At 39.1% G+C, this 15764-nt stretch overlaps 1 protein-coding gene across 3 annotated transcripts in view; it reads right to left on the bottom strand.

The window, feature by feature from the left end:
- The window catches only part of UBA1 (ubiquitin like modifier activating enzyme 1), a 51221-nt gene that overhangs the window by 14274 nt on the left and 21183 nt on the right, over positions 1-15764 (bottom strand). The window contains exons 1-5 of one of the 3 annotated variants that reach the window (XM_087925582.1): positions 9272-9296; positions 8749-8865; positions 4455-4513; positions 4077-4245; positions 3837-3971 (exon numbers count right to left, since the gene is read on the bottom strand). In XM_087925582.1, the coding sequence (XP_087781708.1) occupies positions 3837-3971; positions 4077-4245; positions 4455-4513; positions 8749-8865 (480 nt within the window). In that variant the 5' untranslated portion in view covers positions 9272-9296. Of the gene's footprint in view, positions 1-3836; positions 3972-4076; positions 4246-4454; positions 4514-8748; positions 8867-9271; positions 9297-15764 lie in introns of those variants that run through there. The other 2 variants (XM_087925581.1, XM_026711489.2) reach the window with 2 other exon arrangements.

Genomic DNA, 15764 nt, shown 5'->3' with positions numbered 1-15764 from the left:
GCAGGAAGACGCTCCTGCCTGCAAACATTGCCTGTGCAAAGTTTAAGCCTGGAAGCCCCGGAAACCCGAGCAACTTCCCAGCAACTTGCGGCTTCCTTTTTCCTCGTGGGCACTCGTGCCTGGCCCCGAGCCGCGCGCCAGAGGGGAAGCCCGGCGGGCAGGCGGGCTGCTTGGAGGAGGCGACCCGGTGGCGCTCCGGGTTTCCCCTCTGCCGTGCGGCTCGGGGCCAGGCGCGAGCACCTGTGAGTTGAAAGGAAGCCGAAAGTTGCCGGGAAGTTGCTCGGATTTCCGGGGCTTCCAGGCTTAAACTTTGCACAGGCAAAGTTTGCAGGCGGGAGCGTCTTCCCGCCGAGGAGCAGGAAGGGTTCTGCCCGGAGGGTGGGCGGGCTGCTTGGAGGAGGCGACCCGGCGGCACTCCGGGTTTCCCCTCCGCCGCGCGGCTCAGGGCCAGGTGCAAGCACCCGAGAGGAAAAAGCAAGCCGCAAGTTGCTGGGAAGTTGCTCGGGTGCTGGGAGCCGCTGTCGTGGTGAGCGGCTCGTTGGGCGCGTACGCGAGGAGGAGGGCTTTTAAAGTGCCCCCCGAGCAGGACCGCCGAGCCGGAAAACGGGGGACCAAGGCAGGGCAAGGCTCCACCAGCAGCGGCCTAGCTTTAGGTGGGCTTGGATGCCCCTGAGCGCGGTTTGCTGTTTGTTGTCTCCTGGGACTAGCGTCTGGAAAGCGTGGAAAGTAGTAGCAGGAGCAGCCGTGGTGTTATTTTTCTCTTATATAATATATATATATATATATATATATATATATATATATATATATATATATATATATATATATATGTATATATATATATATATATATGTATGTATATGTATATGTATATGTATATGTGTGTGTGTGTGTGTGTGTGTGTATATATAAATATATATATATATATATATATATATATATTATAAAGGCATTATAAATGCAGCAAATTATATATAAGAATATTATATATTTTATATATATACATATATACATATTTGTTTTCTGAGGTTCTCGGGTATTTGTATGTGGATCTTTGGTTGTTCGGGTTTCTCCCGCGTAAGATTCAAAGTATCTAGGCAACGTTTCGATGACAGAGCCAAGACAGAGGCCTGATGATGATGAATGAGACTTCATCGAAACGTTTCCTAGATACTTTGAATCTTACGCGGGAGAAAACCCGAACAACCAAAGATCCACATATATACATATATATATACATATATACATACATACATATATATATATGTGTATATATATATGTGTGTGTGTATATATATAAAATATATAATATTCTTATATATAATTTGCTGCATTTTATAATGGGCCCTTTATAATGGCCTTTTGTAAAATTGGTTTGGCCCTCGAACGCAGATCTGATTTTCCATGTGGCCCCTGACAGAAATTAATTGCCCACCCCTGATCTAGGCCCTTCCGCAGGTCCAAGTAACGACCACAACGAAATTCCCATTGGCGGTGGCCTAAAAAGGTTTGCCAACCAATGGGATTCCTCTACCACTGACACATGGGTTAGGAACACAGTACGATTTGGTCTGGCACTGGAGTTCAGCTCCACACCCCCGGATTTTTTTTATGAAGTCCCCAATTTCCAGAGACGCAGAAAAAAGGTTTCTCATGGACACAGCCATAATGGCACATCTACTAGAGATCCAGGCCATACAACCCATCCCTTCTAATCAAAAAGGTCTTGGTTTTTATTCGCACCTCTTCGTGGTCTCTAAAAGTTCAGGGGGATGGAGGGCAATCCTGAACTTAAAACGTCTAAACCAATTTTTAGTTTACCGAAAATTTAAAATGACCACTCCCCAATTGATCTTACTCAGCATCAGAAAAAGCGATGTCCTTACCTCCATAGACTGCACGGAAGCTTACTTACATATCCCAATTAGGCCCTCACATTTCAAATTCCTTCGTTTCAGTTACAACAACGTCCATTATGAATATATTGCTCTCCCATCTGGCCTAGCTTCAGCTCCCAGAACTTTTACAAAGGTCTTGGCTGCCTTGGCAGCATCACTCAGAGATAGGTCCATCCGACTTCAGTGCTACTTGGATGACATTCTTATTCTGGCATCTTCCATCAATCAAGCCAATTTGAACACTCAAACTACACTTGTAACCCTACAACAACATGGGTTCTCAATCAATTGGTCAAAAAGTCATTTAACACCCTCTACTAGGCTCATTCACCTCGGCGCCATCATTGACACTCTGGAAGGCAAAGTTTTCCTCTCCCCTGACAGACAAGAAAGCATTAGAGATTTGGCTCAACAGATCAGAACTCTTAGGAAAATACAACTATGTCTCCTTTCTAAATTGCTCGGAAAAATGATTTCTTGCATTTCTATTATCCCTTGGGCCCGGTTCCATGCAAGAACCCTGCAATGGTTCCTGTTGCCATACCAACGCGCCGGGAGAGATGACGGCAGGACTTGCGTAAAAGTTCCATCAACCGTTCTCAGGTCTCTACGATGGTGGACACGACCCAAAATCAACAAGGGATGCCCTTTCAAGGATCCACACAGGTCGATTGTTACAACAGACGCCAGTCTAGTGGGATGGGGGGCTCCACTTCTAATCACATACAGCGCAAGGCCTTTGGACAGATTCAGAGAAGGCACAATATCAACTGGCTAGAACTGAGAACGGTGTACTTGGCACTCTGACAATTCCTCCCGCATCTCCATTGCAAACACGTGCTCATCTTAACAGACAACATAACTACAAAGGCCCATATCAACAAACAAGGGGCATTCATTCCAATCTACTAATGAGGGAAGCAGAAAGACTATTCCTATGGGCTGAAATCCATCTTCTCTCCCTAAAGGCGGAGCATATATCTGGAGTAGCGAACGTACAAGCGGACTGGCGCAGCAGAGCCACGTTAGACCAATCAGAGTGGCGTCTGGACCCCAAGATCTTTCTGGAGGCTACTCAGAGGTTGGGCCAACCGGTAGTTGACTGTTTGCCTCCCCACTCAATTCACAGCTTCGATTCATTTCTCATTACCCATCGCAGGGAGCAGAGGACGTGTCCTTTCAGCCTAATACCCTGGGGCACAAGGTTTCCCCCCACACACCATAGGTAGATGGCTAAAGGCCACCATCGCTAAGTCGTATGACTCTCACTCGATTCCAGAGCCCCAAGGCATTACCGCTCACTCCACAAGTAGTGCAGCCACCACAGCAGCATGGGCGACCCAAGCTACAATAGAGGAGATTTGCCGAGCTGCAACCTGGGCTTCTCCATCTCCATTTATTAGAAATTATAAAATTGATGTATTTGCTTCTGCTGAGGTTTCATTTGGTAGGCGAGTTTTGCAGCAAGTTATTTCAGAGACAGTTAGGTCTGCAACCCAGATGGGAGTCCCTCCCTTAGGGCAGTGCCAAGCTTTGGTATGTCCCATCGCTGGATGCTCTGAACAGCTCATGGGAGAAAGGGCGTTGGTACTTACCTGATACGCCCATTCTGTGAGCTGTGAAGAGCATCCAGCCCCTCCCTTTTATTCCATCTGGTAGGGGGTCTGTTCTGGCCAGGGTTATTACATAAGCTTAAGCATATAGGGTATCAATACCTTGGCTTCGCAAAACTGGGAACACTAAGGAGGAGTCTCGTGGAGGAGGAGGAGTGTCCTCAAGTTTAAGCCCAGCCTTCCTAGAAGGGACTGAAGCATCTTCCCGTCACTGGATGCTCTTCACAGCTTACAGAGAACGGGCGCATCAGATAAGTACCAACGCCCTTTCTTGATATCAAATGCCCAATAATCTCTCTTCTGAGAAATTAAGAAATTAAAATACCTGGAAGTTGTTAAGGAAGTCCTCACTGAGGGGCCCAGTGTAAGCAGTAACAGGTACATAGGAGTTGAGCTCAGCAAGTCGTGTCTGAGATACTTCAGCACGGTTCTTTCCAAGGTCTTCCTCACGAAGGTAGAACTGGAAGAAAGGATGGGAAAGGGGGGGATGTTTTAGTAGTAAATATATTTCAATAAGGAGAATCACAAACAGAACCATATTTAAGTGAATGGATGAAGAACCTACCTGGGAAGAGAGATCAGACCATTCAGCTGTGCCTTGGTCATGGATTGTGACTGATTTAACACCACCCAAGATGATGTTTTTTGCTATCTCCACACCTAGTCCTCGCAAACCAGATACCAGGATGTTGGCATTCTGCATTCGTTTCATTGCCTCGTGGCCCAATACATATCTATTCAGGACAAATGGGACAAAGGATTAAATTTTCAGTGCCACTGGTCCACCCTGAAAACTGAACATCCCATACACCGTCAATTTCCTCTTGGCATCTGATAAAGTTCAACAGCTCCAAAACATATCAAAACTTACTTATTCACATTTTAGACTGATACTAACAATCTACTTTTGAAAACAGTGGGCTCCCACTCTTTTGATACTTACAGCTGCCTTGAGTATAGACCCTCATCAATGTCTGTTTCACTTCCATTCTTTGCCATACCCTGGAAAGGACAAATATAATCACTTAATCCTTGGCTGCCTTTTGACCATTAAAAGAATGTGATAAAGGAACACAAACTATGAACAGCCACTATTTGGTTTCTATATTTTATCACTCTCAATGCATTTCAAATATTAATTATTTACCAAGGAAGAATTTAAAGTACAAAAAGAAGTCAAGAGATTTGGTCAATTGAATAATGGATAGCAACTCAGGGAATATATTTCACAAACCCACAACTGCATTACAAGAAAGAACAAATATAAAAGGAAACAAGCATTACAGCATTCTTTGTCCCTTTAATTCCTCTGTACAGATCATTTTCAGGCTTATTAATTTCTTACAGAAGCATTCAGAGTACATTTTTTCAAGGGCACAGCTAAGGCTACCTATTACCAGGGAGGAGAGCTGCAGTTTTCAATCCCACATCACACCATCCCAATCTGTTGTACTCTCAATGCACAGAAGTGATTTCCCAATATTTGACAATCTGGCCCAAATTATTTCTCTAAGAAATGAAACCAAAATGCCTGTATTTTTTTTAAATAATAGCACAACATATATTCTCCACACTAAGAAAGAGCTGAACACAAGCCAGTCATAAATCATACAAGATGACCGCAAATTCATTTTACAAATATAGGCAGTCAGTCAGTGACTCACAACAGTTTGTTTAGTGGTCATTTGAAATTAGAGCAGCACTGAAAAGTGACCTGTGATTGTTTTTCACTCTTATGACCCCATGGTTACACGATCAAAATTCAGACAATTGACACTGACTCATATTTATGAAAGTTGCAGTGTGCTGGGGTCATGTGATCACATTTGATGACCTTCTGACCAAGTCAATGGGAAAGCCAGATTTACTTAAAAACTGTGTTACTGACTTAATAACTGCAGTGATTCACTTAACAAATGTGGCAAGAAAGTGGTAAAATGGGGCAAAAATCACTTAATCGTCTTACTTAGCAATAAAAATGTGGGGCTCAATTGTGCTCATAAGTTGAAGAGTACCTGTACTACCCACTGCCTGCTATACCACTTGCTCTAGTAGTACAAGAAAGTATGTGTTGTAACATGTACAAACAGCTAGTTAAAAGAGAATAGTAACAATGGGTACAATGACATTATCTATCTATCTATCTATCTATCTATCTATCTATCTATCTATCTATCTATCTATCTTGCAATCTCCAGAACTAAAATTATATTTATTATACTTACTAAGCTTTCATCAGACTCTGCTGACATTGTCAGAGTATTAAGCTACCATTACAGAGATCTATGCCTTTATATATCATTAATCAATTTAGCCCTTGCATGCATAATAGGGCATATATATAGTGTATATATACAGTGTGTGTGTGTGTGTGTGTGTGTGTGTAATGTATGTATATATGTTTTCTGAGGTTCTCGCGGGTATTTGTATGTGGATTTTTGTTATTTGGGTTTTCTCCCGCGTAAAATTGGAAATATCTAGGAGACGTTTCGATGAAGTCTCATTCATCATTTTCAGGCTTGTGTCTTCGGCTTTGTGCTTCTCTGAGAAGCACGGCCGAAGACACAAGCCTGAAGATGATGAATGAGACTTCATCAAACGTCTCCTAGATACTTCCAATTTTATGCGGAGAAAACCTGAATAACCAAAGATACACACACACACACACACACACACACACACACGGTATTCAGGTTTTTTTGGGTATTTTCCCACGTCATTGTTGTTGTGCTTGTAGCAATGTTTTGGCAGAATCTCATCTGCCATCACCAGACTTCTGTATTGTGTTCGTCTGTGAGTCAGACTTTTACAGTGGTTTCAGATTTAAATTTGGAGCTAGCCTATGCTGTGCCAGAATGGTTTTTTCCTCATCCTGATTGATTGGGAGGCTTGGTCTGTGTTTATTGGTCTTGGAGTTTGCTGTGTCCTGCTTGATTGGTGTTTCTAATATCTTCTGTCTGTTTTGTGGCTTTTTTTGTCTTGTTTGGCTGGCAACAAGACAAAAAAAGCCACAAAACAGACAGAAGATATTAGAAACACCAATCAAGCAGAACACAGCAAACTTCAAGACCAATAAACACAGACCAGGACTCCCAACCAATTAGGATTAAGAAAAAAACCATTCCGGCACAGCAGTAGGCTAGCCCCAAATTTAAAACTGAAATGGCTGTGAAAGTCTGACTCACAGACGAACACTATACAGAAGCCTGATGGTGGCAGATGAGATTCTGCCAAAACGTTGCTACAACTTTAAAAGCACAACTATAATGACGTGGGAAAATACCCGAACAAAGCTGAATACCATACATGTAAGTACCCGCGAAAACTTAAGAACACACACACACATATATGTGTGTGTGTGTGAATGTGTATACACACACACACACACAAACACACACACATATATATATATATACATATGTGTGTGTGTGTTTAAGTTTTCGCGAGTATTTACATGTATGGTATTCACTTTGTTCGGGTATTTTCCCACGTCATCATAGTTGTGCTTTTAAAGTTGTAGCAACGTTTCGGCAGAATTTCATCTGCCATCATCAGGCTTCTGTATTGTGTTTAAAACTGAAACGGCTGTGAAAGTCTGACTCACAGACCAACACAATACAGAAACCTGTTGATGGCAGATGAGATTCTACCAAAACATTGCTACAACTTTAAAAGCACAACTATAATGATGTGGGAAAATACCCGAACAAAGCTGAATACCACACACACACAAAAACTATACAAACATACACATCACTAAAGGTCCCCAAGAATTGTTCAGGGAATTTGATTCCTATACAATCAAATGTTGCAGATTCCAAATTATCCTGTCCATCTTTATGGAAGTGCAAACTCTTGTATTGATTTTGTAATAATTGCTATTTATAAACATATTCAAGATATAACTATTTGGATACTTAATGACTTCTATCAATTTCACCGGAAAGGCTCTAGCTAAGGGAAGGACTGTAATTAACACTGTTTCAATGTGTAGCAAAATCTAGAAATTCAGTTTACATAGATAGATAGATAGATAGATAGATAGATAGATAGATAGATAGATAGATAGATAAATTTATTGTCATTGTACTCAGAAACCTGAGAACAACGAAATAAGGTGCTCTTCCACAACATACAACTGAACAACACCAAAAGACATATACAAATAACAATGTAAAACAAATTAAAACAAATAACAGTTAAAAACTGTACAACCAGGATATATATATGTTAAGACCACCAGATTCATAACTCTGCATTTAACCTGATCACAGCACTTGGGTAAAAGCTATGTTTAAATCTACTTGTCCTGGCTTTCAGCACTCTTTATCGTCTTCCTGATGGTAGGATCTCAAACAACGAGTGGCCTGGATGCGAAGGGTCTCTCAAGATCTTTTGTATCTTCCTTCTACATACCATGTTATACAAATCCTCCAATGAGGGAAGAGGACATCCGCTGATCTTTTGTGCCCTTTTTATCACTCTTTGGAGTGCCCTTTTCTCCGCCTCTGTACAAGTCCTAAACCACACACAGAGGCAATAAGATAAAATGCTCTCTATAGAGCTTCGATAAAAGGCAACCAACTCTGGCAGTTGTTGTGATCTTAAAAGTCTTAAAAAATACAGTCGTTGATGAGCCTTTTTTTCTAGGGCTAAAGTATTTGCCCCCCATGTTAGATCTTGTTTCAGGGTGATACCTAAAAACTTACATTCTGCCACCTGTTCTACCAAAACACCATCGATATACAACGGCTGGATATCCGAACTGCTCTTCCTGTAATCCACTATGAATTCCATTACATACCTAATACACACAAAAAACCAGTGTAGACCTAGGGTGCTTACAAGTGTGGAGGATTGTATAATACAGAATTAAGATATTCTGCCTCCTCTCTGTATCATGACAATAGGTCCTTTACCAAGATCAAAATTAATGCTGGATTTACCCTTGCTCGCCTTAACATATTTTCTCTGTGCAGGTAGAGCAGGGGTCCCCAACCCTGGTCCATGGACCAGCACCAGGCTGCAGCATGCCAGAAACTGGGCTCTGCAAACAAGTGAAGCCCCATCCATGGGAGGCAGGTAGCACATGAAACTACGCCCCTCTTCGGTCTGCGGAAAAACCTCTCTCCATGGAACTGGTCCCTGGTACCCAAAAGGTTGGGGGCCGCTAAGGTGGAGAATCAGTATGTCAGAATCAGAGTTAGTATGCTGCATTAATCAATTCAGAAACTTACGTTGGCAGGCGCTTCACGCAAATCAGTCTGTACAGATTTTCCAGAGGAGCAGTTTGAACCCGTCTTTGACTCTGATTCACCCAAGCGACGCTTCTTGGACAACGGCGAGCTGGACATCTAAATGCACAATGGAAAATACAGATATGAGAATGCAATCTCTGATAATCTACTCATTTTGTAGCAGGAATATGACTCTGCCAAAAACAAAAAATATCCTATGTAATAGGCAAGGCACTTATGGGAATAGGAGAGAAATATAAAAATAGTGTCTATTGCAATGAAGCAGAAGCAATTAACAATTTCCTCCCAATACTGGTCCACAATCTTTGCTGCCTGAGGGAATCAAAAGATTTGCTCCATGTGAAGAACATGGTGGTTCCAGTGGTTTCTTAAGATATCAGTGGTTTTTTAAGATATCCACAAGGGACTATTCCCCGTGTCCCATTGGAGTGCTAATTGCAGTATCAACCAATTAAATTATACCAGTTAATCAAGTATAGCAGTAGCATAATGGAAAACAAACCTTTGAGGAAGCGTAGATCTCCTTTAAGTTCTGTGCTTAAAAAAAGTGGTATATTGGATTAATTGAAAAGGGCACTGTCTTTCTTAGCAGATTTCTCATCAGAAAAAAAAGTATTTCTAGTATACTGGAGCAATACGTGTACTGTTTTAACAGTTTTAAAATACGAAGTTCCTTTTTAGTCTACTGTATAAAGGTAGTTATTTTTCAATGCTACACCTATTATCACAGAAATCTGAACCAGTTGACATCCACTTAGGCTGTTCTTTTATGGCAAATGTCTCCAAGTTGCCACAGAAAGAACTCAATTGTAATCAACAGGCTGACTAAATAGGGGTTACTAATGAATCAGTTTTAGTTGGCAAAAAAGAGCAGGTAAATCACTCTGCTGGCAAAAAAGATTTTATTAGCAATTTCCAATGAGTTTACTGCTTACAGAGCATGAGGATGCAATATTATTAAAATGTTTTTATACTTCTAAGAAACATTCCAACAGCTTATACAGTAGTAAAACTTCTGTAGAAATTGATAAAACACTCCAAAAGAAAATATAAAGGTGGACAATCGCTAGGTTTACATATCAGGCTAAGGACACTGCAGTCAAGTAATCACAATTTGCAATGTTGTTGGTCAAGTTCTTACACTGATTTCATTTCAGGCAAAAATCCCTATTGGAAAAATTGACTGACTTAATGACTGCAGCAAAAAGATTTCTGAGAAATCCAGTCTGGTCACATGATGCCTCGGTTTATGATCACAATTTATGACCATAAATCTGGATTCAATTATGATAAGTTGAGATCAACCTGTACTACAAATTCCTTGGTAGAAAGCATTTCCTTATTTCTTCCTAAGGATATGCTTACTTAGGTAAGAACAAGATTCTTTGATAGAATCCTACTGCTTTACCTATAGCCTACTTAAATCCATCCAGTGATAATACATTTATTCTTGTTGTGTATGAATTCATCATCTCATTATCACCTCTATTCATTAGTTACTTACAATTATTTTATTATTGCAAACCCTCACTCACAAGCTCAATAAATGAGCATCCATTCAAAAGAGCATCCAGTTCTTCTGCCATATCCTAAGCCAGCTCAATGATGCCATATATCATGATCTTAGACACAAATGAATTTCCTCAGTCAAGAGAAAATAATAATCAAAAATACATGTTAGCCAGAAGGGCTGATACTCTTGTTTTAACAGCAAGGTAATAATACTCTGGATCTGGTCTTAAGAAATCACAGCATGAAAGAGAAAAAACAACAACTGGTTCAATGGCTGTAATGATTCTCAAATCTAAGTGTCATGCTAGCTGCAAGATAAGCTTACAATGCTTGAAAGTTTCCATGTAATTCAGTTTCTGCAAAGTTGAAGTATTTACTACCTTTCCTCCCAATTGTGTATTGTATGTATGATTTTAGTGTTATATAAGTACAGATAGTCCTTGACTTACGACATTTCATTTAGTGACCGTTCAGTTACAAAGAACTGAAAAAAGTGAAATATGGCCATTTATCACACTTACAACCATTGCAGTATTCCCATGGTCACGTGATCAAAATTCAGATGCTTGGCAACTGACTTGTATTTAGTGTGGTTACACTGACCTTCACTTAACCACTGTGTTACTAACTTAACTGCAGTAATTCACTTAACAACTGTGGCAAGAAGGTTGTAAAATGGAGCAAAATTCACTTAAATGTTTTGCATAGCAACAGAAACAGTGGGCTCAACTGTGGTCATAAGTCATGGATGAACTGTAATCTTTCCTATCTGTTTGTAAAAACAAATCACAAAGACAAAGGAAGGATTTCTTGTTCCATATAACCACAAAATGACTGCAGTTATTCATGTTCCACACCAATGTAACATTTTACTTTCTGATTAAATACAATTCCTGCTGGTTTTTGAAAAAGAATGTACCATATTCAATCATCCAGCAAGAAAATGTCAACAGCAAGTTAATTTCCAGATTGAAGAGAAGCAATCTGGAAAAGAGCACCAAAAGGCATATCACACAGTAGGAAACACAAGTTATTTCAAATCAAAATCAGGCAAAAAAAAAAAATAGGGAGTATATTATTTTGTCAATATGTGGAAGAATATATACAAGGTCAACAGGTTTCTACTACTTCATGAAAAAAGAAATAGAAAAAATAAAAAGCCTTAAGCAATGTAGAGTTAAAAAATATAAACAGAATGAAGTAAAAATGAAAAAAAAATGAAAGGAAGACTTACAAAGTTAAATAACAATACTGATTTATAGTAACCAATGCCATAATCAGGAACAAAAGGATATTTAAAATTAAATTATAATTAGTTATAAACTGTTCTGTTCAGCTTTTGAAGAAAGAACATTCACGTTACATTTGAGTTATGGCTATATTATCAGACAATAGTCTTTTTGAGACTGTGTTCCATTGTTATGTTTCTGATACTAGCAGTTGATCTGCTGGTTCAATAATTGGTATATTACTATAATTGTTTAATTGTAAGTGAGTTAGACCCTGAAAATAAAGCAGCATACAAATTTGTATCTCTCTGAGGTAGATTTTAAGGCTATTCGGGGGAGAGAGAAAAAATGTCCTGTACTATAAAAGGACACTGCTACTGCTGATTGAGGCATACAACTGGACCTAACATGCTCAGCGTTACAACTATAAGCCCAGGCAAGCACAGCTTCCATTACTTAAAAGTTAATCCATCCTTTATGCAGGGACCATTGAGGAAACCACAGCTGTCAGCTTTTTGATTAATAAAACCAAGTGAGCACTGCGTTCAGCAATTTTTTTGGTGTGTTTAAGCTGTATATCTCTAATAAGAATGACAATTTTTATTTAGCCAGTACATTCATTGAACTAAAAGACTACCACACAGCACTGATAGTCCTCAAAGATAACTTTTACTATATACACTTCTCCATTATCAAAATTTATCCTAAGAATTTTGGAAGAATTTCCACATATAATGAATGAAAATGTTTACCTCCTAGATCAGGGGTGTCAAACTCACATCATCACATGATGTATTGCAACTTTTCCCCTTCTCTAAATCAGGCATGGGTGTGGCCAATGCATGACTCATCTGGGCCACGAGTTTGACACCCCTGTCCTAGATTAAATATCAACCATTATTGGTTTTTTTTAAGAAATCCACTGGGGTGTACTGGACACTTGTCATACAAATTCAAATAAAAACAAAAACAGTTTTTGCTATTCCCACCATACTGACTTATGAAGCTTTAGTCTGCAGCATAAATATATCCATTTTAACGGGCATTCAAATAGTCCAAAGTTTACACTATAGTAAAACAATTGAAACAGAATCAAAATATAAAACTTTTTCTTTGTAAGCCTGAAGAGCAATTAGAACAACCAATGAGTAATAATTTGAAACATTTTATAACATTGTCATTTTAACAAATGTCATATTGATATTAATCCTGATAAATCTTGATGAAACACATGTAGTACATTATATGGTCCCTTAAAAGCATTTATTCTTATTTGAACTGGGTGAGGAAAAAGCAGTAACACAAAATGACACTGTATATAAATAACTGTAGAATAAACTGTGAGAGTCAATGTGATGTTGACATTATGATGCTGGACTAGGAATGGGAAGAACACATTCTAATTCTTCCTTAGACATAGAAATCAGGCTCTGTGACAAGCTGGCTAAAAAAAAAAGCTCTGTTAATTTTATGTATTGATAACTTTGCTCTGTTAACTGAAGTGGATACAGTGCAAAATAAGGTGATTCTGCAACCATATGAGACAAAGACTACAATGGTGAAATAAACAGCTGTGACTTGGAGCAAACAAGAAAAAAATCAGAGGTGCCCATGCAGTCACTAGAAGTTGAGTTCTAAAAGGAATCTTTCTCATAAGGACAGACAGAAAATGGAGCTGGATATTCTGGCATGAATGATTTGCTGTAAAATAAGAATTTTAGATACTCAAAACTGTTTAACAATACAGCAATGAAATAAGTTGCCATATCAACAGTTTGCTCGAAGTTTGGGGTTAAGCCCGGAATAGTTTTATGTGAAATTACACTAAATTTTATTCCGCCACTGACAACAAAATTTGTATGTAATCAGATATATATTTTTTAACTATAAGTCACTATGTTGTATCAATTCTGTGATCTACAGCTTCCCATTCTAGACTCATTAGTGCTGTTTTCTAAATGACCTGAAAACCCCAAAGCCATATTACATACAGGATATCTTAACTCTAGTATCTATATCTAATTTTTAATCCCAGCAAAAGCCAATCCCCCCACTCCCCCAACCATATACAAGATAGGTTTCAGGAAATATAGAGCATAATTCTCCTGTTATGGTTCAGTAAAGCAATAAGCAGGAATATTCTATGTAATGATCAACCAATCATATCAGATATGCTTCTGAACATAGGGAGTTAAAAAGACTTATCACAAATACAATAATCTCTGCTATATTTCAAGTTGAAATATAGTCCAGCTGAGGATTTTCCATCTAACAAATGCCCATTTCCACTGGCTCAATATGTCCCTTGATTGACAATTTTGCAAACTAGTGCATATATCAATGCTAGATAAAATTGATTCCAAAAATAAAATTGTCAATCAAGAGATAAAAGAGACAAAAGCCAGATTAGAAATAAAATAAATTTTATGGATGCTGAAGATCTGACAGTCTGTAAAATTTCACAACTTTAGGACAAAGCTTCATAAGAGTGAGTTTTTACACAGAAACCTATATTTAAACTTTATTTATGTTAACTTTCTTGCTTGAGGTTTGAGAAGAACTTGTAAAGGCATAATAATGGGCACAAATATTATAAAAAAGCATACTAGTTTCATGGACTGTCTAAATTTAGCAGCTACAAGTCCCATGTCTTGTAATTCATCAGATCCCTCAAAATGCTTAACACCTGAGATTTGGTATGTCTGTCCAAAGGCATAGGCTACAAAGACTTACTATTAATTTTTTAAATTAATCCTGAGATAATGAAAAAAAAAGTAACAAAAAGGAAAACAAAGGCCATGTCCCGGGATCTTATATAAATGCCAAAATTAGATTCAGAATCCAATCTGGAATTCAGCTCCCAAACTTCTTGACCTCTATAAAAGAAAGTGTAAAACAGAACTGGAGATCATACACTCTAAATAGTTTTGGCCCACATGAGGAAGGAAGTTAAAACACACAGATAATTCTAATCTGATATGATTCTGAGCTTTTCTACTATAAAACCCAGAAGCCATGAATGAAAACACATTCCATGCTTTCTTTCTCTTTACAGCTATCTCAAGTTAAAATTACAGTATTTGAAGAAATACTAACAGAAATAATTGCCATGGATACATGACATGGCATATTAATTGTCAATACTTATTGAACCTACAAGATATAGCCGGTCAACTACAGTATACACTTTAAGTAAGGACTACCAATAAAGGATAAGAGTTAAATAGAGCAATCTTTTAATTAGCTTCTTGTGCAAGACAATTAAGTCACAAATCAGTTAAGGCAGACTTACCAGAATCACATTCAAGCTGCCCCATGATACACATGCACAGGCAGATAAATACAAAGAATATGGGCTACATTATTTCAACTAGATGGGATTACATGACAGAGATAAATGTGATTATAAGACACACCCAGAGATGCCTAAAAGGGGAATTGCCCTGATTGCCTCAAAATTCCTAACATATCCTTTTTAATATATGAACCAGTAAGATACAAAACTACAGCACCTGTTCTGTCTGCCATTCAATAATACATTCTCCAAAAATGAATTCTTAAAGTTTAGAAACCAAGATAGCAAACCTTGAAATTCTTGGAAAGCCAAACTCACTGATTTGTAGAGAAAATCAGTGGAACAATTGTCATTTTGAGAATAGATACTGAGATAACAACCGCGGACAATGATATAGAGAGCCAATAATGTTAGAATCAACTGGATTATACTCCTCTCAAAGACCATTGAAGCATTACATTTCCCTAGAACCGCCCCCCGCCCTTCTCCACGAGAGGAGAAAAAAACACCCTTCAAAAATCTGCTTGCCATTTACTGGCAGGACTGAGATTGTTTTATCTCCTTTGTAACTCCAGGGTAAACCGACGAACATTGTAATAACGAAGCACAAGGGAGCTGATACGGCCTCTCCACAAATACCGTTAGGCTAGAAGCTGAAAGAACCCACCCCAACAATTCGCAGTGCTTCCCACACTAACTTAACATTTACGCCCAGGTGACTAACCTCTCCCTTCCCCGCCCCGGGACTCTTTATTCGGGCTCTTCTTCTCTGAAACCCGCATTCCCCCCCGCACCCCTTCAGAGGAGGGGAAAAAACCAGGAGAAAATTACAGCAGCTAACGGCAGTCCACGCTTTCTCCTTCTATCCCCCCCTCCCCACCCATTCCTTCAGGAAAGGACCGACCAAGAGTCACAAATCCTTTGCGTGAGAAAACGCGAGTTATTCCAATTCAGTCTTC

The sequence above is a fragment of the Pseudonaja textilis genome, chromosome 2, assembly GCF_049901715.1.
Source record: "Pseudonaja textilis isolate UNSWEBS1 chromosome 2, rPseTex1.2, whole genome shotgun sequence".
Taxonomy (NCBI): domain Eukaryota; kingdom Metazoa; phylum Chordata; class Lepidosauria; order Squamata; family Elapidae; genus Pseudonaja; species Pseudonaja textilis.
This window is presented reverse-complemented; position numbering and strand designations above follow the sequence as displayed.